The sequence below is a fragment of the Rhincodon typus genome, chromosome 4 (assembly GCF_021869965.1).
Source record: "Rhincodon typus isolate 14 chromosome 4, sRhiTyp1.1, whole genome shotgun sequence".
Taxonomy (NCBI): domain Eukaryota; kingdom Metazoa; phylum Chordata; class Chondrichthyes; order Orectolobiformes; family Rhincodontidae; genus Rhincodon; species Rhincodon typus.
In genome coordinates this window covers 385,046-412,271 of record NC_063335.1, presented here as the reverse complement: position 1 = coordinate 412,271, position 27,226 = coordinate 385,046, and the positions used below count along the sequence as shown (strand labels likewise).

At 40.9% G+C, this 27,226-nt stretch overlaps 1 protein-coding gene across 1 annotated transcript in view; it reads right to left on the bottom strand.

The window, feature by feature from the left end:
- Positions 1-14,782, bottom strand: part of rspo2 (R-spondin 2) — a 123,256-nt gene extending 108,474 nt beyond the window's left edge. The window contains exons 1-2 of the mRNA XM_048595988.1: positions 14,595-14,782; positions 13,906-14,340 (exon numbers count right to left, since the gene is read on the bottom strand). Coding sequence (XP_048451945.1) covers positions 13,906-13,999 — 94 coding nt within the window. The 5' untranslated portion in view covers positions 14,000-14,340; positions 14,595-14,782. The remainder of the gene's footprint in view (positions 1-13,905; positions 14,341-14,594) is intronic.
- Positions 14,783-27,226: the final 12,444 nt, after the last annotated feature.

Sequence of the window (27,226 nt, the reverse complement as noted above, 5' to 3'; positions counted from 1 at the left end):
TATCTGTTACTTCACCAGTTCATTCCATTCATTTTTTTGGAATATTGGTGTCACAGATTAGGCCAGCATTTCTTGCCCATCCCTAGTTGCCCTTGAGAAGGTGGTGGTGAGCTGCCTTCTTGAACCACTGCAGTCCTCCTGCTGTGGTTTGACCCACAATGCCATTGTGGGAGGAATTCCAGGACTTTGACCCAAGTGGCAGTGAAGGAAGAGTGATATATTACCAATTTAGGATGGCAAGTGGCTTGGAGAGGAACTTGAAGATGGTGGTGTTCCCAAATATCTGCAGCCCTTGTCCTAGATGGAAGTGGTCGCAGGTTTGGAAGATGCTGTCTGAGGATCTTTGGTGAATTTCTGCAGTGCATCATGCAGATAGAAGCAGCAGTGTGTATCAAGTATCGGTGATGTAAAGAGTGGATGTTTGTGGATGTAGTGTCAATCAAGCAGGCTGCTTTGTCCTGGATGGTGTTAAGCTGCTTGTGTTATTGAGGCTGCACCCATCCAGACAAGTGGAGACCATGCATAGCCAGTAACCAAACTGCTAACACTACGGCCTATCCCATTAAAAAAACAATAGGCAGCAGTGGGCTATAATCTGCCCCATGAGCATGGTTTCTTCCTGTTTTCCCCTCAACCCAACTCTTAACTTTTTAATTAACCTGCTCACATTTGTCATTGAATACCTCTAGGAGAAGATAGGACTTGAATCATGTCCTTTATTATCTTAGCTTTAAAAACCCTTAACACCAGTGGAGTGGATTTCGAAGGCCTATCTAAATACAGGTGTGCTAAAAGCTAGCAAACAAACAAAGTTTGTCACTAGGTCAAAAAGCAATATTAGGATTGATGATGCCCAAAAGTTGTCATATACATACAATGCCTGTACCTCATCACTGGACTACATCAGTCTTCAAGTCTAGGAATCTATATGACTAGTTACTTAGGAAAACACTTCCTGGTCAAGTAGAAGTGGGTCTTGTACTGAACAAGATGTAGTTTATTCCATGTTAACAAATAGTCACAAAATTATGTGGATATCATAGTCACAGTGAGAAATTTGAGGAGGATCATATGATATTTGGTCTTACTTTTCCAAAATCCTTTGGTGACATTATAGTGGGTGGTCCTCAGGGTACTCCTCAGCATTGACCCTTTCACACTCTCACACATTAACAAAAGGGGGCTTGTTTTAAAAGGAATATCTTCAGGAAGGAGAGGGGTTTATGGAGACAAATCCATAGAATCCCAACAGTGTGGAAACAGGCCCTTTGGCCCAACAAGTCTACACCAACCCTCAGAGCATCTCACCCAGACCCATTCCCTTATAACCCACCTAATCTACACATCCCTGAATACTATGGGCAATTTAACATGACCAATCAAACCTAGCCTGCACATTTTTGGACTGTGGGAGGAAACCCACACAGGTAGGGCAAGAATGCAAACTCCACACAGACAGTTGCCCGATGGTGAAATTGAACCTGGGTCCTTGGCACTATAAGGCAGCAGTGCTAACCACTGAGCCACCCCAATTCCAACATGTTAGCAAATTGTAGAGCATTGGCACAGTGAGAAAGTTGGGTGCTCAATGGATTAGTGAGAATGAGGTCAAAAAGGAGAAGAAGGTAGGTTTCATGGACAATGGGCAAATAGTGAAGTCGAATCAGGGAGATGGGAGAGAAAGATGAAAATTCAGGACTAGGAAAGGAAGGAGGAGGAAAGGGATTACTAAATAACTTGAAACATTCAACAATCTTACCAGAACTTGGCTTGCAGTGGGTTTTTTTTTAAATGAAGACCCACACATTCTGTAATATCAGGTTTTATTTTAAAACAAAACCTCACAGGATGACAGCAGTGCTGGCTAAGCTAACATTTATTGCCCATCCCTAATTGCCCAGAGGGCAGTTAAGAGCCAACCACATTGTTGTGGGTCTGGAGTCACATGTAGGCCAGATCAGATAAGGATGGCAGTTTCTTTTCCTAAAGGACATTAGTGAACCAAATGGGCTTTTCCTGACAATCGACTTGTAGTCATCATTAGACTGTAAATCCAGATTTTTATTGAATTCAAATTCCACCATCTGCCATGGCAGGATTTGAACCTGGGTCCTCAGTTTAACAGTCCACTAGTAAAGCCACTAGGCTTTTGTCTCTGCAATTACTCTGTAATCACTCTGTGATAAGTAAAGCAGGAACTGATGCCAAGCTAGGAACATCTTTCTACCAACACTGAATTTAAACAGTATAAAATACATTTAGCAGAAATCAAGTTTAAAAGGATAGCTGTCAATTGACTGTGCGCTCCCACTGTTAAATGCTAAATGGGCAATTCCTGTACAAATGAAAAGACTATGGCAAGCTATGCATCATAGTGAAATGGAACACACTCTATCACATTGGTTTTGTTGGCATGACAAAAACAAAGTTATTTTCCAAGCTTCTCAACTTCTGCCAAGAGATTTCTCCAAAACATAATACCATAGTGTCTGAAAAAAAGAGGGGAAAAGTATGACAACCAAACAGAATAGCAGAACCATGGTCACAGCAGGTGTCCTGCTGTGTTGCTTCAATTCATAGCAGATGTAAACTGGAAAATGATGCAATTGTGCAATCTCCGCATTGGGCTGGGAGGGTCCCTGAAGGGTTAGAGAAAAGCAGATAGATTCAGTGCTGCGTTGGGTTGAGTCTCATACATGCGAAGTATTTGAATTTTTTTTAATGAAACTGGATTAATCTAGTTTTATTTCCTTCCTACAATTGAAGGCCAAACATCCCTCACCCCACAAACACTGAGGCAAAATGGTCAGTGAAAACTTGGGCTTTTTCTAGAAAAATCAGAGTAAGTTATTTATTAATTCATGTTTCAAGTTCATCACAATTAGCAAGGAATACAGTCAAGTTATTGATATTTGAAAGGAATATCTTATGAACAAAAATAAAGTACTGTGGATGCTGGAGATCTGAAAGCAGAGAGGGAGTGTTAGAAAAACCGAGCAGGTCTTGGCAGTATCTGTGGAGAGAGAAAGTTACAATGGAGTCTAACGTGACCTTTCTATCGAGCTAATCTGACAGAGGAGTTATATTAGATTCAACATCAGAGTTTCTTGTTCTACAGATGCCGCCAAACCTACTGAGAATTTTTCCAACACTTTCTGCTTTTGTCTTATAAACAATCCTCCTCTAAATAAAGGAAGACTGTCAAACAATGGAAAGATTGAACAGCCTCAAAGAAAGAAGACATTGTTACCAAGGATGAAGAACTAAAATGTGGCACTCAAAATAGCCGCCGTATCTTATCAGTTCAAATGAGTGAAGCAAGGTGACTCCCAGGCAGGTCAGTCAATGAATACTTGCGACCGAAAAAAAAGCTGCAACAGACCCACTAAACAAAACTGGGCTCTAACAATGTTATTTAAAATATTGACAATAACTTCAAAATGACAGAGCATGGAGATGTGACATGATCTACCAGGCACTCCATACCTCTCTCAGGCCCTCACAAGACAAAATAAAAAGTATTCATTCTTGGGTTCAACTTTCCCCACTTTCTCATCCATGTTCTCATCCCCAACCACCATTTTCAACTTTGCACATTTCACCCTCTACATACATTATCCCACCATGAGCGGCCCCTACAGCATCTAGATTCAGATGTCCCTTCCTAAGCCTGCGTGTCTCTCTTGCTCGCTCTCCCCTCCATTAAAAGACATGCCCATAAAACCTGCCGTCAAACAAGCTTCTCCTGACTTGTCCAAATCTTTCATTATGTGGCCTACTGCCAATTTATATATGACAGCAAACAATCCCAAGCTGTTTCACAAAGCACCTCATTTAAAAAAGTGGCAGCAGGGCAAGGCTTACTACAAAGACAAAAGGCAACACCTGTGGCTGGATTTGAAAGTCATTTTGCAAAGGCTTCCTAAACCAGACAATTTTTCCCCAGAGGTTCCTATAAACCACAATCTCTTTAAAGATCAGACAGACAGAGTTCCACAGGCCTCCATTGTTGTCACAACCTGAGGACTCAGTTCTGGTGTGGCTGAATATTGAAGATTCTTCAGTATTGATGTTATCTGTGGATTAGTGCAGAACATTCTTGCCTTAGAATTAGGTGATTGTGGATTCAAGTCCTACTTCATACATTGAATATAAGGCTGACAAATCTAGTAACTGCTGTATTGAGGGAGTGGGCACTCAGGGGTCTGATCTGTCAAAAGATGTTAAAAAGACACAAATGGACACAAAATGATCCCATGGCCAAGGAGCAGGTGTCTTCTCCACAGGATCTTTTTATCTTTATTTGGGAAGTAGGCAACCCTGCTGGCTCAGTATTCAATGCCTTCGAAGGTGTTGGTAGGTTCCTTTCTTGAACTGCTGCATTCTATGTGTTGTGAGTTGACCCACAATGCTGTTAGGGATGATGCTCCAGGATTTTGACTAGCAACAGGGAAGGCATGATGATATTTCTAAAGCCAGGATGGTGAGTGGCTTGAAGGGAAACTTGCAAGTGGCAATTCTCCCATGTATCTGCTCCCCTTGGCTTTCTAAATGGGAGCAATCATGTGTTTGGAAGGTGCTGTCTAAACAGCAAATTCCTGTAATGAATCTTGTAAATGGTACATACAGCTGCTGTGTATCAATGGTGGAGAGAGTGAGTGTTTATGGATAGGGTGCCAATCAAGCAGGCTGCTTTGTCCTGGATGATATGAGGCTTCTTGAGTGTTGTTAGGGCTTCACTCATTCAGGAAAGTGGGGAGTGAGTATTCCACCATACTCCTGACTTGTGCCTTGTAGATGGTGGACAGGTTTTGTGAAGTCAGGATGGCAGTTACTTGGTTGCTCACTCAGACCTGCTTTTGTAACCTTCCCCTATCTCCGATTCCATTTGACTCTAGCTTTCCTAGAGCTCCATGATGCCACCCTCACTCAAATGCTGTCTTGCTGTTGGCAGCAATCACTGAGCAACCCTCTGGAATTCAGCTCTTTTGTTGATGTTCGTAGCAAAGCTGTAAAGGGGTCAGGAGCTGACTGGCTTTGGCAGAGTAGGTCATGACTAAACAAGTGCAACTCAATAGGACACATGACGACAACATCACATTACTGATGAGGCAGAAATTGTCCAAGTTGGATTCAACAGATATGTAACACTCATTCAACATCAAAAACTGATCATCACTTGGCTGTACTTAGGAACTTGCTTTGCACAAATTGACTTCTACATTTCAATATCGACTGCATTCTGAAAAATATTGTTATGGAACTCCTAAGTTGTGAAAGGAATGGAAGCCTTTCTTTATCAAGTTTGTGAACTACAACTTGAAGGGCAGTGGAGCAACAAGATTCCATTCAACAAAGATAACACAGTGTGGAGCTGGAGGAGCACAGCAGGCCAGGCATCAGAGGAGCAGGAAAGTTGATGTTTTGAGTTGGCACCCTTCTTCAGAAATGGGGGAGGGGGAAGGGAGCTCCGAAATAAATAGAGACAGGAGGGGTCGGCCTGGGGAAAGTAGGTGAGATGGTGATAGGTGAGTGCGGTTAGGGAGTGGTGGGGATTGGTCAGTGAGGTGGGAGGAGTGGATTGGTGGAAGAAAAGATGGACAAGTTGTGTCAGGTCAAGGAAGCAGGAATGAGAGGGTGGGTTGGTCATGGGATGAAGCTGGGTGTGGGGAGATTTTGAAACTGATAAAGTCCACATTGAGACCTTTGGACTATAGGCTCCCAAGGATAAATATGAGGTGCTGCTCCTCCAGTTGCCGGGTGGCGTCATTGAGACACTGGAGGAGGCCCGGGATGAACATGCTCCCCAGGGAGTGGGAGGGGGAGTTGAAGTGGTTCGCAACTGGAAGGTGTTTGTTGCGAACAGAGCGCAGGTGCTCTACAAACTGGTCTCTGAGCCTCCGCTTGGTCTCACCGATGTAGAGGAGACCACATCGGGAGCAGCGGATGCAATAGACCACATTGACGGATGTGCAGGTGAACCTCTGTCTGATGTGGAAGATTTTTTTGCTTCCATGGATGGAGGTGAGGGGGGAGGTGTAGGGGTAGGTGTAGCACTTCCTGCGGTTGCTGGGAAAGGTGTCGGTGGTGGTGGGGCTAGCGGGGAGTGTGGAGCAGATGATGGAGTCGCAGAGAGAGCGGTCCCTACGAAAGGCAGATAGGAGGTGGGGAGGGAAATATATCTTTGGTTGTGGGGTCGGATTGTAGGTGGCAGAAGTGGTGGAGAATGATACATTGAATACAGAGGTTAATGGGGTGATACGTGAGGACAAGGAGGTTTCTGTCTTTGTTTTTGTTAGGGGAGAGGGATGAGAGGGCAGGGGTGCAGGAAATACAAGAGATGCAGTCAAGAGCATTTTTGACCACTGATGGAGGGGAGAGGTTGCAGTCCTTGAAATAAGAGGACATCTGGGATGTCTGGGAGTGGAACTCCCCATCCTGGGAACTGATCCGGTGGAGGCGGAGGAATTAGGAGTAGGGGATCGTATTCTTGCAGGAAGATGGGTGAGAGCAGGTCTAGTCTAGGTAGCTGTAGGAGTCGGTGGGTTTGAAATAGATATCAGTTTCAAGGTGGTTACCAGAGATGGGGACAGAGAGGTCCAGGAAGGAGAGGGAGGTATCGAAGATTGTCCAGGTGAACTTGAGGTTGGGTTGAAAGGTGTTAGTAAATTTGATGAACAGTTCGAGCTCCTCATGGAAGCACAAGGCAGCCTGGCCTGCTGTGTTCCTCCATGGAGATAACACTGTTATCTCTGACTCCAGCATTAGCAGTTCTTACAATCCCATTCAACAAAGAGCAGCTTATTCTTACCAAAAGCCTGTGATTTTAGAGACAGATATCCATCCATTTTCCCTCTCCCCCACATGGAGTTATAACTCAAAAGAATTATAGAGTTCAAACCTCCCTGTGAGATTAAGAATTTAAAAATCAGATACTAAAACCTGGTATTTCTTGCCAAAATCCATAGAGCTATTAGAAGGACATTAAATCCTTTTGGTTCACTAATGACTTACGGGGAATTGGCGGGGGGGATCCTAGCAACCTGCCTCAATTTGGGGTTGAGACACTCCAATCCCTCATCAAATGATTGAACTGCCTTCTGACGTGGTCTAGTCAACCAGTTATTTTAGAAAGCTCACCACCATCTTCTCAAAACAGGGATAGATAATAAAACATCAACCTGCTAAAAAAAGTGGAGCTTATATCGATAATTTATTTTAAATTAAAAGCAGGGATTTGGCAATCATTACCCAGCGAGCCATTGTCTTCCAGGGATGTAAAGCACTGTTCATAAACTGAAGGATTCCGGTCACTATTGCAGTTGCAAACTACTTTATTATACAGATGGGTTTTCACTAAGGCCAGTTATATTAGACACTAATGTAACACTTTCCCAGTGTTAATCCCAAGAGTTCGTTGGAGTGCAGTAGTCTATTCAGGCCATTTTCACTAGCTGGAAAAACTATTTTGTCCATGTTTAAAGGCAACTTTTAACCAATTGAAAATGGATTCAATATGAAAATATTTAAAGTTATTGAAGCTGAATAGAAGCCACAGACCCCAATACACTTCAACAGCCTGATTCCATGGATCACTGCCTTCCAGCTATCTTACAGCAACAATAACCATTCAAAAGTCAAGTTTCACTTGAACGTACTTCACTTTGCTATTACTTTAACAGAAGAAGAGAAAAATTTTTGCAATTATATAGCGTTTGTGACAATCTCAGGACATGCCAAAGCACTTGAGCCACTGAAGTAGTTTTGAAATATAGTCACTGTGGTAATGCAGGAAACGCAGCAGTTGATTTGCACAAAGCAAGTGCCCACAAGCACCAAAGGAGTACTGACCAGATGATCAGTTTTTAGTGGTGTTGGCGAAAGACAAATATTCACCAGGATACCAAGGAGAACTTCAGTGCTCTTTTTCAAAGCAATGCTCAAGTCAGTCATTCCCATATGCAAAGGGGACAAACGGGCCCAAGATGAGGATCTTATCCGAAATTTGACACCCGAGTGAAACACCCACTTAGTACAGCAAAGGGTGTGGCAGCCTGGATTCTGTGCTCAAGTCTGAGGTGGGACTTGAATACATGGTCTTCTGGCTCAGGAGAAAGTGTTACCAACCGGGTCATGATGAAATTAGCCATGGGAAAATAAACATTATTCAAAATAGTTTGTTCCTATTGTTAAGTATGCATAGGGATCAAACCAGTACTGGCTCAACTACAAAATAATTTATTCAAATCTGAAAACATCTTTTTTTGAATCAAACACAGTCAAAAGAGAGTTTGTATTTTACATTTCAACATTGTGCAATTAAGGTAAACAGTACCTTCAAATATGGATGTTTCGCTATCGCTTAAAACTGTTTTGGCTATAGAGTTGCATTTAATTGCATTGGGCTTTCAGTTTAACATTGGGATAGTCATGAAGACACTTTACAAGAAATGCTGCCTCCTAAAGGCAGCCATCTAAAACACTGCTTATACAATTTCTGGAATCCTTGGATTGAGATTAGAATTTTCCAGAAGATAGAATCTGGCAAAAGAAAAACAAACTACTGGGAAGTTTAATATTGTACAAATCAAGTAGAAACTAAACTGTGATGTTAATGTTTGGGGTACGAGGATAGCCTTGTGCTATATAATCTCAGTATGTTACATACTAAAATGACAGATGAAATCACTGATGCACCTACAACTAAAATACAAAAGCAAAACTGTCATCCTTTTTCAAATCCAACAGTGGAGAGATTATAACCTAGAACCAAATGCTCAATAAACCACTTCATTTAAGTCATTCCAACACAATTGGGGTTTTCATCCTCGAACACCAGATACACATCTTCATTGAGGTGATTTTAAAATTGCTGAAATAGGTTAGGAGTTGCACCGCTCCCCCCCCACCCCACCCCTGGAGTCAAACTGTAATTGCCTTGAATAAAATTCTTACACAAATCTTCTAATTCCTTGCATTAACAATAGCTCTAGCAATGGAAACTCAACATTTCTCAAATTATTGCACTTTGCCCCCACAAACATGAAAGTAGCATCATAGCAAAACACTGAGCTAATTCTGGTGCAATTACCTAGTTTAACCACCTGAATAATATAATTATAGTCTTGCTCTCCAAATGTATCAGTCAGTTTGAGAAAAAGGGAACAACACTAATGTTTTTAATAAGCAACTTTCAAGAATAAATCATTTTGCGCAATTGGTTTTGAAGCAAATAATGCTAGTTTATATTAAAAGCAGTCACACATTATGAAGCAGTATCTGTACACAACTGGGTAAGGACAGAATTTGGCTACTTGATACTCTAGCAGAACCTCAGCTCACATGCAGACTAAACTGGCATAACCAAATGGTTAAAAGAATTAGGCACAAACTGGCTTCAGGACATTAGACCTTTCTAACTTACATGGTCTACATATTGTCTGTGGGAAATGCTTTTAATACCATCAGCATCACATTGGCAGCTCTTTTTAGAGCTTACTCCAGATGTTGAATGTCTCAACAGATCACATAATTTAAGGTGCGGTCTAACCAGAACTCAGATTTCCTCACGTTAACAATAACATGATGCTCAGGATAAATTTCTGTAGGGGTGTGCATAAGGTTGTACAGGCAGCCGCGTTGTGTTTGCTTGCCAGAATATTTGAGACCAATTTGAGATAATGCAAGGGGTTTAGAGATTATGTGAAAGGAAGTCTTGCTGTAGTTGTACAGTTTTATGACAGTACCCAGTTTACGGTGTACTGTTTGATCTCCTTGCCCAAGGAAGAACATTCTTGCCTGCTAACAGAAGCCACAAGTGTTCACAAGAAAATTCTGGATTGATGGGCTGTTCTTATGAGGATTAGTTGAGCAGAATGAGCTGGTTTTGTCCAGGGTTTGGAAGAATTCAAGGTGATTTTATTGAATAATGTTTAAGGTTAGAGAGGTTGTTTTATCGTCCTGACTACATGCCATTAGTTTTATTTTGGTCACATATGCAGAGCACTGTATTATCAGCTACATTCCTGATGGATACAGCATCCATTTCTCCTTCCCACGTGTAATGCTTTACACCAGTCATTGCTTTTTGACACCCTTGGAGTTTCAGAAATAGGTGATGGCAGTTCCAACCTGAAAAAATGTCCATCTCAACTCCACAGTCCTTCGCCTCAGTGCCCAAAAATCTAGAGGAGATTCCAGCTTTGCCTACGTCAAATGTATCCACAGCACAGAGTTAGAGAATTCCAAACATACAATCACAAGGTAAGAAATCAATCCTCATTTCAGTCCAAAAGGCAGATGCTTATTTAAAATCTATTACCTCTAGTCTCTCTAGCCATGGGAAAAACAACATGTCAGCACTCTTAAGTTTTTAACTTTTCTGTAAAATTACCTTTCATTCCTGTTAAGCTCTAAAGCAAGCCTGAATTCTTTGCTCAACTGATCCTCATTGAACAGCTCATCAATCCAAAATGCTTTCTCACGGGCACTTGTTGTATCCTCTCTCAGGCAAGAAGGCCAAAACTGTACACTAAACCAGGCATGGTCTCAAATCTACACAGCTACAGCAAACCTTCCACTCTCATATACTTGAACCGTCTTGCATTCTTTCAGATTGGACTCTGATACCCTGCTGAGCAAATACACTAAAATACAAATATACAGCTGGTCATTCAACTTTATGCACACCTCTACTGACAATATTGTACACAGCCCCTGACAACATTAAATGTATCTTACATTGACATCAATCGTACACTAGTCTTGTAGAATCTCATTCCCACTTAGCAGACAAGTGTCACTACCCAGGTTTCACACAGAACTAAGCACGAGTGCCATGCAAATATTGGTGGAGTCATGTTTAACTGGATGAGAAGTTGAGGCAGCTGCACACTCTTAAATCTTTTGCAGATAGGTTTTCAGCTGTTCAATGAAATACTTGGGCATCTAACTGGGTTTCACAATCTACTGAATGCATTTGGCAGAAATTGAGAATATACAAGTCTACCAACAAAGGTGACCACAAGGGCATAGCCACAACTGCATCTCTGGCTCGTGCCTTTGTGATTCCGTTAGATACCTCAGTGCACACTTGGTCAAGCTTCCACTGTAACCTTAAGATCAACCAAAACTCCACTATGGATTTCCTAACTCTTAGCAAGTCCCATTCACCCTTTGCCTGTGCAAGACTTTTAACCTCATTTCAAATAATTTCCATGATTTGCCCCTCAGCATCTTCAGTTTCCTCTAACCCTGGGTTTGGAATTAATTCCCTACACAATTTGGTGCTTATAATTTCCCTTTTTGATTAATCTTTCAGTTGTCTATCGCAATCTCCTTATGTGGGTCAGTACCAAAAATTTCTTTGAACACTGCTGTAAAATGCATTTGGATATTTTTATTGAAGAAAAAGTTGTCACAGCAATAGGTTATCATTGTAACTGTCAGGTTAAACAGCCACCTTTACACATGAAGCCACATCATGTCAGTTTGAGTTTTCAAACTTAAGGCATTTTTCCCCCCAAAATAGTTATTGCTCAACTCGCATTGTTAAAACTTCATGGTGATAAGTTGCCTTCTTAAACAATTTGGTAGTATTATGCTACCATGTGACATAATGACATTGAGGGCAGTTAAGAGTCAAACCACACCTGAATTCTAAATTGGAGAAAGGAGGATAGCAGATTTCCTAAGGAACTAGTTTGAATTTTATGCCAATATGAAAAATGATCATCCCACTTTCAGAAGCGCTTTTCATTAAGAAAGTTTAAGAATGAACAAGCATTTTTCAAACTGTCCACACTTAGTGTATTAGTCCAGTAATAACTGGTATCCAAAAATGTTTAAAGTGAACAGAAAGTTAGATTCCTCCCCTCCTACAAATTTTGGTTCAGAATACAGGATTTTCTAGCATGTTACAAGCTGAATGAGCTAGCTTTAAATTAAGTTTTCTGAGGTTTGATCATCTCATATCTGGATGAAATGAACATAAATTTGGAGGAGAAGTAGGCCACTCGGTCCCTCAACGCTGCACTTCCATTCAATGAAATCAAAACTTTGTGTTTCAAATTTGCCAATTCCATCAATCCCTGATAACCTTTGATTCCCCTGCCTAAGAGGAATCTATCTACCTCTGCCTTCAAAGTACCAAATGACGCTACCTCAACTTCCTGAGGTAGGGGGTTTCAAAGTTGTCCTTGGTGGGCGGTAGAAATCCTTCGGCCTTAATTAAACTTTAGGGCAACGGCCCCTAGTCCTGGACCCACCCACAGGAGTAAACACTTTCCACATCGACTTTGTCAAGACAATTCGGGATCTTATATTTTTCAATCACATCATCCCTTGCTCTTTGAAATTCTTGTGCAAAATGGCCCAGCTCGTTCAATCTTTTCTCACACGTCAACGGCTCAGCGCAGATGTCAATCTTGGAAGCTTCGTCTGAAGCCCTTCCAAGACATTTACATCCGTCCTTAAATTAGGGGACCAAGATGTGATGAAGAACTAGAGTGTCACACCCTTCCCTTTATGTTCGCCAGAAAGGCTGGGATCGCATTAACTTCCCAGATCCCCGCTCCACTGGAACCTGAAGCATCAGCTTGAGAGCCAGCAGTGAGGATGGAAACCCGCACCCACAAAGCTTATTCCACTTTTTTTTTGTTTGAGAAAACACAGCATCATGGTGGGAAATTCACTCCTTGCTCATTCTCACCGAATGCAAATCGAATGTAAATGTTAATACTTAGATGGAGTACATTCTCTAAAGAGAATGGCAGCACTCCCAGATCCAGATGCTGCAGTTTGTATCAGATAGAGACAGAATCCGAGCCCAAAGAAATGAAATGACTAGACCGAACTCAGGAATTCGAGGCTAAGTTCGCGTGTCCCAGCCTTTTCCGTGCACTCCGCACTCCACACTCCCCCCTACCCCAACCCACCGCAATGAACTCACACCATTGCCCTCCCCCCCCCCCCCCCCAAACCCGCACAAAATACACCAGGAACACCCTCCTCTCCCAGAGAGAAACCTCCTTTCAATGTTGAAATTCCTTACTCTGTGTCCAATTATAATCTTCGACTTTCTCATTGTTGACTGTATTCCAAAGGCTTGATCTTCATCGCCTTCCTATCACTAAATGTTCATGTTATCAAGTTACACAGAAGGCTTGAGTTTTAATTGAAAACATTGCTGACGGTAAGCTGTGCTGCTCCTGCATCACCTGTTACTGCCAGACCAGCCGCTGCTCACCAACAGCTCAGAGTTCGTGTCCTCTGTCTTTCTCCTGGCATTTGGGAGAATAGTTTTCTCCAACCCCTGGCGCCTTTAAACCGAGCCCACAGAGCAGACTGGAGAGTGGGGCTCTACAGAGCACGGCTATTGGAGATGTGACATCCCCAACCCACCTTTCCGATTTACACAGAACACAGAGAGTGTGTCTGGGATACGTCGGGGGTGGAGAATGAGAATTGGCTCCAACATCTAAGCGCCAGGCGGTAGATTTAAACAGAATAACCTTTAAAAAAGGTGTGTGTGTGAGAGAGAAAGAAAGAAAGAAAGGGGAACCACACACAGGCGCGCACAGAAACAGACAGGAACAAACCGACACACAGACACAGAGTCCGAGTCGGTGAAGTGGAGGAAGTGGAAAATACGAACCCACATACTTTGGTTAAATTCGGGGCTAGGTCGGGAGCGGTGCCTGCACTCGCTTAATCCCTGATCCGGGAGCACTCCCCCAGGATTGGAAGTAGTTAGAGATCGGGTTCTTCTCAAAACACAAGAAAACCTACTTATTAAGAATAGGCTTACGTTAAATGTAAATTCCCTTTTCAAAAAAAAAGTTTATTAAAGTAACCCCGGGTGAGAATCGCTTAGCTGTATTCTTTAAGCCTATCGCCATCACTGACCTCTCCTGGTCCGTTTCCCTCGGTTATTCAGGCTGTGCCCATAATCCACACAGTTTAGAAGAACGAGCGCAAGTGAAACGAGTCGAAAATGCATCTGTGCTTCTGGGATGTGGGGAGGAAGCAGACTGCACGCTCGTGGATGTCTCTGAGTCTCTCACTCTGCCTGTGCGGCTTGGCTTGGAATGGGAGGTCGGACAGGTCCAACTAACAACACAGATGATGATGATGATGATGAAGATGATGCTGAAGAAGAAAAAGAAGAAACAGCAGCACCTATTCTAGCTACCAGCCAGATCTGAGCTTCAGAGAGAGAGAGAGAGAAAGGGGCAGAATCTGCTTGCCCTGCTCTCACACCGGGAACCAGAAAGTCGGCAATCTGACAATTTGCAGTCTCCACATCTTCAGAGCAGCAAGGCGGAACTCAATCCCAAAGCTCTAGAGAAGGAGACACAAGTCATACGATAACGAGCTATCAATAATCACATTAAACTCTCATTTACATCATCGATGAACAAACTAGATTCTAACCAGGAACAGCCACCCCTCAAAAATCTGTTTCTGAATTTCTACAAAAAAGGAGACCCGAGATTAATGCCCCGAAGCAGGATTGTTTTAAAACAAAGAGAAATTCAGGAGCGAAGAGAAAATCTATTGCAATTGAGTCAAGAAATCAGTTTCAACTTAATTACCTCGAGAAGTGATCAGAGCAACACTTTGTCCTGTCAGCTTTTCAAATCAACCGGTACATGAAGTGTGTGTGACACATACTGCAGGACATGATCCCATGGAAACTAAAGTTGCTTCTGTCTATTAAAGCGTAGTCCGGAGGTTTTGCCCTGTCTCCAGATAGTGCTCAGTGAGATCGGACTGCACTCAGTCAACTACCTTCTCTCCCCAGATGATGCTTCAGTCCCCTCCTCTTGTAACCGTTCCACGGATGACGCTCCGAGCTGTGGTACAAGGAATTCAGGGAGGAGGGCAGAGACAGAGCCAAACGCTCCTATTTTTTCTTGCAAGGTGCAAATTGGATTGAGAGCTAACAGGGGGTGCTGTACTCACACCACACCAAGCTGGCAGCAGATCTGCCTGCTTCCTTCCCTTCCGCGGGTCCTACCGCCGGCAATGGTCAAGTGCTCACACAGACAATAAAAACCCTTCCATTTCTCTCATTCCCCCCGCCCCAAAGCTGCGCTTCCGCAGGCATGGAAGCGACACGTTATTTCCAGAAAGAAGGGTCACCGGACCCGAAACGTTAATTCTGTATTTTTTACTTCAAAGATGCTGCCAGACCTGCTGAGATTTTCCAGCAACTTTGTTTTTGTTCCTGATTTACAGCATCTGCAGTTCTTTCGATTTTTGTTACGTTATTCCAATTATTAATCTTTAAACAAATGTGACAGTTAGAAAGTGACATCGTCCCAAGATAAGAGCCGTTAAAATAGGTATTCTAAAGAAAGGTTAAAAGTGAATTTTAAATTTAATTTCTATTTAATAGCAAGCAGCTGATTAATGAATAAATCTGGAACTGTGTATACAGATTTGAAATATCTGGAACTGTGCACATGGATCAGCATTTGAATTATCTGGAACTCCTTGTACGTGGATCAAGAATTGAATAATCTAATGCACATGCAGGTCAAAATTTGAAAAAGCTGGAACTGTGTGACTATAGAATAACCTGCAACTCTGCATACAAAGATCAAAGATTTGATCAGCCTGGGACTGTGTGTACATAATTCCCGATTTGAAACTGATACAGAACTGAGTAGATACAGACCAGAATCAGAACAACCTGGATCTGTGTGTATGCAAATCAGGATTTGAATAACCTGTAACTATGTGCATGTGAATTGGGATTTGAATAATCTGGAACTGTTACTACTTTTTCAATTCAACCTGTTTTTTCTAAACAACCAGATTCAGAGATGTTATTACACACCTCTGGAGCAGGTGGAACTTGAACCCAGGCCTCCTGGTCCAGAGGTAGAGAGTCTACATAAGAGGGCCCTTTGGAACTGTTATAAAGCAAGCTATTAAAGAAGTTATTATGTTACTTGATTAATTAATTGACTGGGTAGATATAAAGGGGAACAGGTGTGTCAAACGTACCATCAGACTGAATAGTTAATAAACTCTATCCAGGAAAAAATGTCTTTGCTTCTATTTCACCACTGCCTTGGATCCCAATGTTAGTGGTAGACTTTGGTTGCGGAATGATGAAAATTGAAAACTAAAAGTTCAGCCCTGCAGGAGGGGGAAGGACATTTATTTAGTCTGAGATTTCAGAGAAAATTTGATGAATCTCTCAGCATTCTATCAGGCCATCAGAAATAAATTTCAATTTGGGGTCATGACAGATTACAAACGGGCAGAATACTTTGGGTAAGTTTATAGATAGTGATGGAACAGCATTGCAATCAAACTGTTAGGGTGCATTCCTTATGTACTTACAGAAGCTGAACACATCATAGAAAGTGATGAGACACCATACACTTCCCACACACATACAGAGTCAAAGAGTAATATGGCATGGAAACAGACCCTTTGGTCCAACTCATCTGCGCAGACCAGACATCCCAATTTGACCTAGTCCCACTTGCCCATATCATTTGGCCCATATCATTCCAAACACTTCCTGTTCATATACCCAGCCAGATGCCTTTTAAACGTTGTAATTGTACCCTCCTCCACCTGAGTTCTGGCAACTATTTCCATATAAACACCACACATTGCATGAAAAAGTTAGTCTTCAAGTCTTTTCCAAATCTTTCCCCTCTCACCTTAAACCTATGTCCTCTCATTTTGGACTCCCCTACACTGGGAAAAAGATCTTGGCTATTCACCTTATTCATGGCCCTTACGATTTATTCAATCTCTACAAGGTCATCTACAGGGCGATTAATTTTGGAAGGTCAAGTTTGAATGCAGAATACTGGGTTAATGGCAGGATTTTTGGCAGTGTGAAGGAACAGAGGGATCTTGGGGTCCACATCCATAGATCCCTCAAAGTTGCTAGCCAAGTTGATAGAGTTGTTAAGAAGGCATATGGTGTGTTGGCTTTCATTGGCAGGGGAATTGAGTTCAAGAGCTGTGAGGTTATGCTGCAGCTCTACAAAACCCTGGTTAGACCACACTTGGAATATTGTGTTCAGTTCTGGTCACCTCATTATAGGAAGGATATGGAAGCTTTAGAGAGGGTGTGGAGGAGATTTACCAGGATGCTGCCTAGACTGGAGGGCAGGTCTTATGAAGAAAGGTTGAGGAAGCTAGGGCTTTTCTCATTGGAACGAAGAAGGATGAGAGGTGACTTGATAGAGGTTTACAAGATGATGAGAGGCATAGGTAGAGTGGATAGTCAGAGACTTTTCCCTGTGGCGGAAATGACTATTATGAGGGAGCATAATTTTAAGGGGATTGGAGGAAGGAATAGGGGAGATGTCAGAGGTAGGTTCTTTACACAGAGAGTGGTGGGCATGTGGAATGCGCTGCCAGCAGTGGTAGTGGAGTCAGATACTTTAGAGACTTTTAAGCGACTCTTGGATAGGCACATGGAGGATAGTAAAATGTAGGCTATGCAGGGTAGATTGATCTTAGTAGGATAATAGGTTGGCACAACATTGTGGGCTGAAGGGCCTGTACTGTGCTGTACTGTTCTATGTTATGTTCTATGTTCTATGTTATAGAACATAGAACATAGAACAGTACAACACAGTACAGGTCCTTCGGCCCACGATGTTGTGCTGAACTTTTACCCTAAACCTAAGGTCTATCTAACCTCCACCCCTACCTTATACTATCATCCATATGCCTATCTAATAGCTGCTTAAATGCCCCTAATGAGGCCGACTCCACTACCCTCTCCGGCAATGCATTCCACGCCCCTACCACTCTCTGAATAAAGAACCTACCTCTGACGTCTCCCCTATATCTACCTCCATTGACTTCAAAATTATGCCCCCTCGTAATAGCTATCTCTACCCTAGGAAAAAGTCTCTGGCTGTCCACTCTATCTATACCTCTGATCATTTGTTCTATGTTATCCCTCAGTGTCTGATATTCCAGGGAGAAAAGCCCCAGCCTATTCAACCTCTTCCAATAACTCAAATCCTCCAGTCCTGGCAGCATCTTTGTAAATCTTTTCTGTACTGTCTCAAGTTTAACAACATCCTCCCTATAGAAGGGAGACCAGAATTGTTCGCAGTATCCCAAAAGTGGCCTCACCAATGTCCTGTACAACCATGACATGACATCCCAACTCCTATGTTCAATGTTCTGACCAATGAAGGCAAGCACGTTGCACAATTTTGACGACCATATCATAGAATCCCTACAGCTTGTCAAGATCAAGAATGATGGAAAAGACTGGGACTATCACAAGAAATAGAAGCCGTTATGATTGAGATGTTTACTGGTTACTAACAAATTAGAAGCTATGTTGATAAAGAGTGCCAAACAAAAAGAGTTGACCAGCTAGAAAGAATTTGGCGTATAAACTGAAGTACCAGATTGGGGACAGCCAACATTATCATAATATGTGGATAACCACTCTCTTTGGGATAATGTACATTCAACAAAGGGCATCACTGAGAAAAGTTTGGGGGATGACATATTTTGACAATACACAAAGAGGGACACCTGGTGGTATAAGGAGTTACAAGAACATGATGAAAAAAGGTCAATTTATGTTTGGGTTGGTTTTTGATTAAACTTTTCTTTTGTTTGAAGAAGTGAGAATACAGAAAGTTGAATATTATATGGAACATTGTAAAAACATTTAATACTGACCATTGTATTATAAAGAAAGATATAGAATATTAAAAATCATTTGTTTAATCTTTACCTTTTGTTCAAGGTTTGTATGTCTTCAAAGTTTTATGTAAGGAGAATAATGGAAGCTGTTAATATGGCAGGTTGTTAAGCAGGTGTTTATGTTAATTGACTAATTAATTGCAGGGGTAGATATAAAGAGGGAACAATTGGGACTGGGTGTGCAGAAAGAACTATAAGAATGAATAGTTAATAAACTCTATCCAATAACAGAAGTATTTTAGTTTATGCTTCACTGACTGGCTTGGATCTGAAATGGCAGTGTGGGAGCAGGATTTGAATAATTTGGAAACACACGTACATGGTTCAGATTTAGAATAAAGCCTTATGTTCCAAAACAAGCCATACCCTTAACTGTAGTACACCTACAGCACTGGCATCTAACCATCAATATGGAAAATTGCCCAGGTATGCCTTGTCCACAACCAGCAGGACTAATCCAACCACCTCATCAGTCACTGTTGATCATCAGCAAAATGATGGCAGTGATCATTGACTGTGTAATCAAGCAGTCTTTACATGCTACTAACCTAATCACTGACACTCAGTTTGTTTTCCACCACAGCTACTTAGTTCCTGACATTATTGATGCCTTGGTCCAAACATGGACAAAAGACCAAAATTCCAGAATTGAGTTGAGAGTGATGGTCGCATCAAGGCACCCATAGCAAAACTGATCAATGGAAATTAGGGAGAAAACTCCCCATTAGCTTGATTTATATCAAGAGCAAAGGAAGATGATTGTTGGTTTTGGACGCCAATCACCTCATCATTGCAAGGTCAGGTTAATGTTCTAGGCCTAAGTGTGGATAGCAAGAAGCTTTTTCCCAGAGTGGGAGACTCAATTACTAAGGGTCACGATTTCAAGGTGATAGGGGAAAAGTTTAAGGGACATATGTGTGGAAAGTTCTTTAAGCAGAGGGTGGTGGGTCCCTGGAACGCATTGCCAGTGGTGGTGGTAGAGGCGGGCACAATAGCATCATTTAAGATGTATCTAGACAGATACATGAATGGGCAGGGAGCAGAGGGATACAGATCCTTGGAAAATAGGTGACAGGTTTAGATAGAGGATCTGGATCGGCGCAAGCTTGGTGGGCCGAAGGGCCTGTTCCTGTGCTGTAATTTTCTTTGTTCTTTGTTCTAAGCATCTTCAGCTGCTTTATTAATGACCTTCTTCCATCATATATCTATAGTTTCTACTAATACTAACCTCTCAACAGAACAGACACTTTTAAGAACCCTTTCTATTTGGTTTCTGAGGCCAATGGACAAAGATTACTTTTCTTTCCCACCAAGAATATGATAAAACCTTTTGTATTAAAATAGCCATCTGAAAGATCAACACATTGCTGAAATGGATTAGCTTTGTATCTTCCGGGTTACCCAAGGCTGGAAACGTGAGTGTCCATTTTCCTGAATTAAACTTCTTTAATCTTTTATTTGTTCTTAATATTTTCTCAGTAGGAATTTGTTAAAGGTTTACGTTCACTGGATTGCAATAATGTTCAGCACCATTTCCAATTCCTCAGATACTAAAACAGCCTGTGTCCAAATGCAACAAGCTCTGGATAATGCTTGAGTTTGGATTGACAGGTAGTATGCAATTTGCATACTGTACAAGTGCCAACAATGACATTATCAAAGAAAGAGAGAACCTGACCATTGCTCTTGACATTCAATGGCATTATCATCACTGAATAACACACTATTAACATTCTCAGAATTACCACCCACCATAAATTGAACTAGTCCAACCATATAAATTGGACAGGTCAGAGGCTGGGAATTCAGCAGTGAATAACTCCCTTCCTGACTCAGCTGGAGTCACTAACAAAGCAACTCAACTACTAAAATCACAAAATATGCAAACTCCAACATGCTTTGGATTCTAAAATGAACAATGGTATCGATGACATCTCTCCCATTCTCCTCAGAGTGTGCTTTCCAACTTATTCCAGTTCTGTACTGTCTCTTTGATCTCTCCAATGAACAATTTTTTACCCTTGAAAGCATGGACATGTTTATCTTAGCCTTCAATCTGTGCCCTTTCCCTAATCTTTTTGTGTTGAATATAAAAACGTTAAACCTACCCAGTGGCTTGAAAGTTCTAACTTAATCCATGATCACAAAGTTTTCCACATGACTGTAACACAGATGGGCCATTTTGCCCATATAAATCCTTGCCGAAAAATCCTGGTGAACCATTAGTCACTGTCTCAGCCAGCTCCAAAGTGTATGATGGAATTCAATGCCATGCATTTTGGAACAAGATCACATTTCTCTAGTTGTAAAAAATGAGGGATTATGAAGGAGGGAAAGGATTTGAGTCTTTTCAGGTACACAGATCGTAAAAAGACTAGTTCAAGGGTGCGAAGATAAGCCAAAAATGTTAATGGAATATTAGTCTTTATCTCAAATTGCCTGGAATCAAATAGAAGATAGTTATGTATTAGTTGTATTTAACCTCAGTTAAACCCCATTTAGAGTAAGTACATTCAATTTTGGGCACTGTATCTCTGGAAATATAGCCTTGGAGGGAATGCCAGTGGATTCACCAGTATGATTCTGGTACTAGAATGTTAATTTGTGAGGCCTAATTGTACAAACTGGGCATATATTTCCTTTAGATTATACAGATGGGTGTTTATTTGATTCAGAGATAAAATACAGTAGAGACAAAGATACTATTTCCTCTGGTGGGAAGAATTGAGAACAATCTTAATATTAGAGACATATAAGGAAGTGCTTCTTTACACAACGGACAGTGGAAATTTGGAATTCTCTCCCATGAAAGACTATGGATGCTGGAGATCAACTGGAGCTTTCAAGTGAGAAATAATTGTTGGGTAAAGGTACTAAGGAAAATGGAGGAAATACAATTAACAAATGGAGTTAAAATACACATCAGCTTTAGTCTAACTAGATGGAAGAAGGTCAGAACTCACTCAACACCAGGTTATAGTTCAACAGGTTTATTTGAAAATACAAGCTTTCATAGCTTCGCTCCTTCTTCAGGTGTTAGTGAGAGAGGTATAGGTTTGAATAGCCTTATCTTTATTTAATATTCCTAGAAATCAAAGCCAAATTATTTGGCACCATTACATTTCTATCTCAGCTCTGTGCATCTGTATTCTATCAGCATCTCTGACCTTTTTGTGCTGGCTTCTCCTCCACTGATCATGATTTACCTTCTTAATCCAGTAAAAGATAAGGCATGAATGTCGTTATGTTAAATTATAAAGTTCCAGGTCTAAATCTACAGAAAGTGAGCATTGACATTTATAATGACTGAAATAATTTACAACTTGTCTTTGTATGTGCACCTACTAGCTGACAACACTGCTGCAAGTATTAGCTCAGCTATGCAGAGAATGTTGGCTAGTTACTTTTGAACAAATGAAGCTGACTAGGTGGTCTATTAAACGCAGATACCAATTTTATACTAAAATGTCAACACATTATAGAGGACGGTCAACTGATGTTTCAAGAAAGATCTATTCCTTATCAGTTCAAAATGCTGTGCCAAATACAGATCTGAAGAACTCAATCTTGTTCTCTTTCTTTTTGACAGTCACATTGCCTGAATCCTGTTCTTTATGTGTGAATATTTGAAACCAGTTTTATCCACACCTTGCTGAAACGAGTCCATTCATTATACTATGGAAAATCCATGGTTACCCACACACTATATCACCGGTCCATTTTCAGAACATAAGAAATACGAGCAGGAGTAGACTCCACCATTCAATGAGATTGTGGTTTGTCATCTATTTAACACCATTTCTTTGCACAATCCACGTTTCCCGTGATGTTTTCAAGATATAGAAATTTATCAATCTCAGTCTTGAACATACTCAGCACCTGAGCTTCCACAGCCTTCTCTGGCAGAAAATTTCAAGGATTCATTACCCTCCGAGTGAAGAAAGTCCTCCTCATTTCAGGCCTAACTGGTCTGCCCTTATCTTGGGACTATGTTTCCCAGCTCAAGAGCCCACAACTAAGGGAAACATCTTCCCTGAAACTAACCTGTTGATCCCTGCAAAAGTTTTGTATGGTTGAATTAGAACACCCCTCATTCTTCTAAACTCCAGTAAATAAAGGCCCAGTTATTTAATGTTACCTTATAGGACAATCACTCCATTCCAGGAATTAGTCTGTTCATTTTCATTATACTCCATCAACGGCAAATAAATCTTCCCTTGGTTAAGGAGATCGAAGTTGCAGGTATGGCCTCACTGAGGTTCTATGTAATTGCAATTATTCATCTTTACCCTTGTACTCAAACACTGTTAGAATAAAAGCCAACATATTATTTGCCTCCTGAATTGCTTGCTTTACCTGCATGTTAACTTCAAGTAACTCATGAGCAAGGACATCCAAGTCTCTTTGAAACGAAACATTTCCCAGCTTCTCATCATTTAAGAAGTACATCATATTTCTGCTTTTTCTACCAAAATGGAATTCAAGTTTCTGCAGATTGTATTCCATTTTTGCCAACTCAGGAGTCTATTCAAATCCCCTTGAAGCATTTTTGCATCGTCCTCACAACTTGCATTCCCACTGGTTTTGTGTCACCTGCAAACTTGGAAATCTTACATTTATACCCTGCATTAAAAGTCATTGATATAGGTTGTGAATAGTTGGTGTCCAAGCATTTATCTTTAACCCATCATCCACAGCTATTATTTCTACTGTCTATTTGCTGTTTGCGAACCAGTTCTCAATCCAAGCCATTATATTCTTCCTAATCCAACATGGTTTAATTTCTTGTCTGGGGCTTTATCAAAAGCCTTCTGAAAATCTAAATATACCCTCCCACCAATTCCCCTTTACCTACTGTGTCAGGTCCATTTTCAAAAAATTCTTACAGGTTTATCAAACATGATTTCCCTTGAATAAATTCATGTTGACTTTGCTAAATCCTACTATTATTTTCTGAATGTCTTGTTATCACATCCTTTATTGTAGCTTTTGGCACTATCCCTACAATCAATGTTAGGCTAACAGGTCTGTAGTGTTTTATCTCTGCCTCCTTTCTTAAACAGCAGAGTTATAAATGCCGCCTTCTAATTTGGAGTCTATACAATTTTAAAAGATGATCACTAATGTATTTACTATTTCTACAGCCTCCTCTTTCAACACTGTAGGATGTGAATCTTCAGGTTGAAGGGATTTATCCACTTTAAATCCCATTAGATTTTCTAGTATTACTTTTATTTACTAATAAGATATTGTCACCCTTCATTCATACTAGTCCATTATTCTCCATTATTTCTGGTATGTTTTTAGTATTTTGTTCCTTTATGTTCCCAGAAATCTGAGAATCAATTTAACACAGCTATATTCCAAGGACATTACCAAGAAAACAAAATAACCTATTAATAAAAATGGCAAATTTTCATTCAAATCAGTCCTGAAAGGTACAACATAAAGAAAACTTGAATTTATGTAGTGCCTTTCAAGACTAATGCATGTATGAAAGAAATGTAATTGTTTTGGACTTGTTCACATTGTAAATAAAGAAACACAGTAGTCCATTGCACTCAGCAAACTCCCCCAAACTGTAATGTGATAGTGACCAGATAATTTGATTGTTAATGATGTCGATTGTGGGATAAATACTCATCAGGGCACCAGGAAGAACAACACCAATCCCCACATCATTCTTATTCAAAGTCACTGCATTTACTGCCAATACAGCCATGAAGTGGAGCATCAACTGATACAGGATGTGCAAGAGCTTAACGTGGTCAGCAAGGGGGTGTATGGCCAGCAGCAAGAGGTAGGGCAGAAAGGGGATGTGGGGAGGTGGGGGGGGAGGGGGAGCGGTGTTGGGGGTGGTGTGGGGTCTGAGTAGGGTACAGCCCAGCAGTGACGGCTGGGGTTGAAGAGGCAGACGGGGCATTAATTTAACATTTCATCCAAGATACTGTATCTCCAAGTGTTGCATTCCTGCAATACAGTATTGCCATGGGAATGCCAGTTTGGATTTCTGTTCTCAAGTGGGACTTGAACCCTGAACCATCTGATTCAGGGACAAGAGAATGACCAACTGAGTCACAGCTGGCACGATATACAGAGACATTATAATACCCCACATTCATAGTTTAATGTAACCATCTTTCTACTGACCAAAACTCTCACATGCTTGGCTATTACTTTGTGAGACAATACATAACTAATCTCACTGCCTGGCTCTCCATTCCACACTTAACCCATCATAACTCCCTCTTGTCCTCAAAAACTGAGCTACACATTCTTTAAGAATTACAACAGCCTCTGCCTCAGTGACTGCTTCTCTGTGTGAAGCAGATCCCCCTAATGTGTCTCTGTCATCTCTTTGTGCTCATTTTAGAACATAGAACAGTACAGCACAGTACAGGCCCTTCGGCCCACGATGTTGTGCTGAATCTTTACTATTAATTGGTAACCTCCAACCAGAGAAGAACAATTTTCCATTTTCAAAGCCATCCTGAGGTGTAAGACACTCTTAGTAAATCCCCTCAACTCCCTCTCTGTTCCAGTATAATCCCTGCATTTTAAACTCCTTTGGTAACTATTTTCAAGTCTTGCTGTCATCATCTACTCTTGAGTTTTTCAAAATCAACTTTTTTTGAATGAATAAAATTAAGATTTCCATTTCGATAGCAACTTTCACAGCCTCAGGACATCCCAGATGCTTTATAGCCAAAGAAGTAATGTGGAAGTATACTAACCACTGTAATGTAGAAACTACAAAAGCCACTTTGTGCATTGCAAGCTCCTTTAAACTGCAACATTTTAATGACCAAACAATATGTTTTTGTGATATTAATTAAGGACAAAATACAATTCCAAGGACAACAGGGAGCGCTCACCTACTCTAATTCAAATAGTGCCACAGGATCTTTTACATCCTTCTGAGAGGGTAGACTAAACACTGATTTAGACAACCAAAAGACAGCACTTTGTACAGTACAGCACCTTCTGCAGTACTGTGTTGACATAGCAATTGATCAAGGGCTCAGAGTGAGTCTTGAACACATAACTTAGGCTAACACCTCAGTTAATTTAATTACAGACTGCTAGAATAAAAGAGCACAGTAGGAGGCGATTCCAATTCCAATTATAAGTCCACCATTAACACAGTTATGTCCCCTGATGCTTTCTGTGGAAATTTTTTTTAAGAAATGTGGAAGATATCAGCAAACAGTGGTACACCTTAACACAAAGTAACATCTGCTGGTCAGAACAGAAACACCCGACAGTGGGCATCAAGTATGCAACAGAAATTGAATGATGTGACAAATGTGGAAACAAACCTAACATGGTTTAAAGAATTTCATCTAAGTGGAATTTTGGAAATACATCATCTTATTTTAGATAATATATACCTGATTTGACACATCTTTTTAAGGTTAAATCTTGACATTTCATAAACACGTAGAATGATTGGTCAGATAACTGATAAGTTCGACACGGATGCAGGATTCAAACAGAGTGTCATGACATACAGTGGACTGATTGACACAACTTTTATGCTCGATACATTGGGTGTTGTAGATATCGTAATTCAGCAGCTGTTAGGTTTCCCCAGACACTCTTGTCCCAGGTATTATCTGGAGAATCACTGCAAAATATTGCTGCAAATTATATAGTATAGAAAAAAAAATTGCATCATAGTCATCTGAAACTCGGAAGTGTCTCCCAAAGTAACTTGCTAATGAGAACTGAGCAAAAAACAAATCTGCCTTTTGCTAATGGGGGAGGGGGACGGTGAAGTGGTGTGTAGAAGATGAAGACTTGGTGAAATGGAGGTAACAGCAGCAAAAGCTTTCCTGTCTTCAGAAAATTCCCACTATAGTAGGAGAGGCAAATAGTACAAAGGCAATTAAGCAGACAGGAATAGAAGGATACATTGATGGTTTAAGAAAGCAGTGGTTTGTGTGGAGCATAAATACTGGATCTGTTTTTGTCCTGTATATTCTATGTAAATCTACAAAAAATAGGAAGTTTTGCTATTTTAACAACATAATGCAAATGTCTGTTATTGTGAAAGTTTAAGTTGAGCAGATCAAAGTTGACGAGCATGGAAAATGTCAAACTAGACCATAACTGTCTCAAACTAAGGGGCAACAAGAGAACCGACAAATATTTAAACACCTTGCAGAAATCAGCACCTTCCCAAGTAGCTCCTTATTTCAAGACTACCAACAGACACTGCTCTGTTAATGACTCAGAATCTAATCATGAAAACATATTCAAGTTGATGTCCGTGTTTATGAAACTCTGTTCATGGAAGATTGTACATGTTCTTCTGGGACAACAGATAATACAACAGTAATCACACTTCAAAAGTGCTTCATTGCCTATAAAGCACTTTCTATCATCCTGGGATCATGAATGGTGCTATGGAAATTAAAGTTTTACTTTCATCAATCTAAATGTAAGCCAGCTACATGGTGAAGATTCTTTAAAGCTTACTTAGTAACAAGAGTACAGGTATTGCTAATCA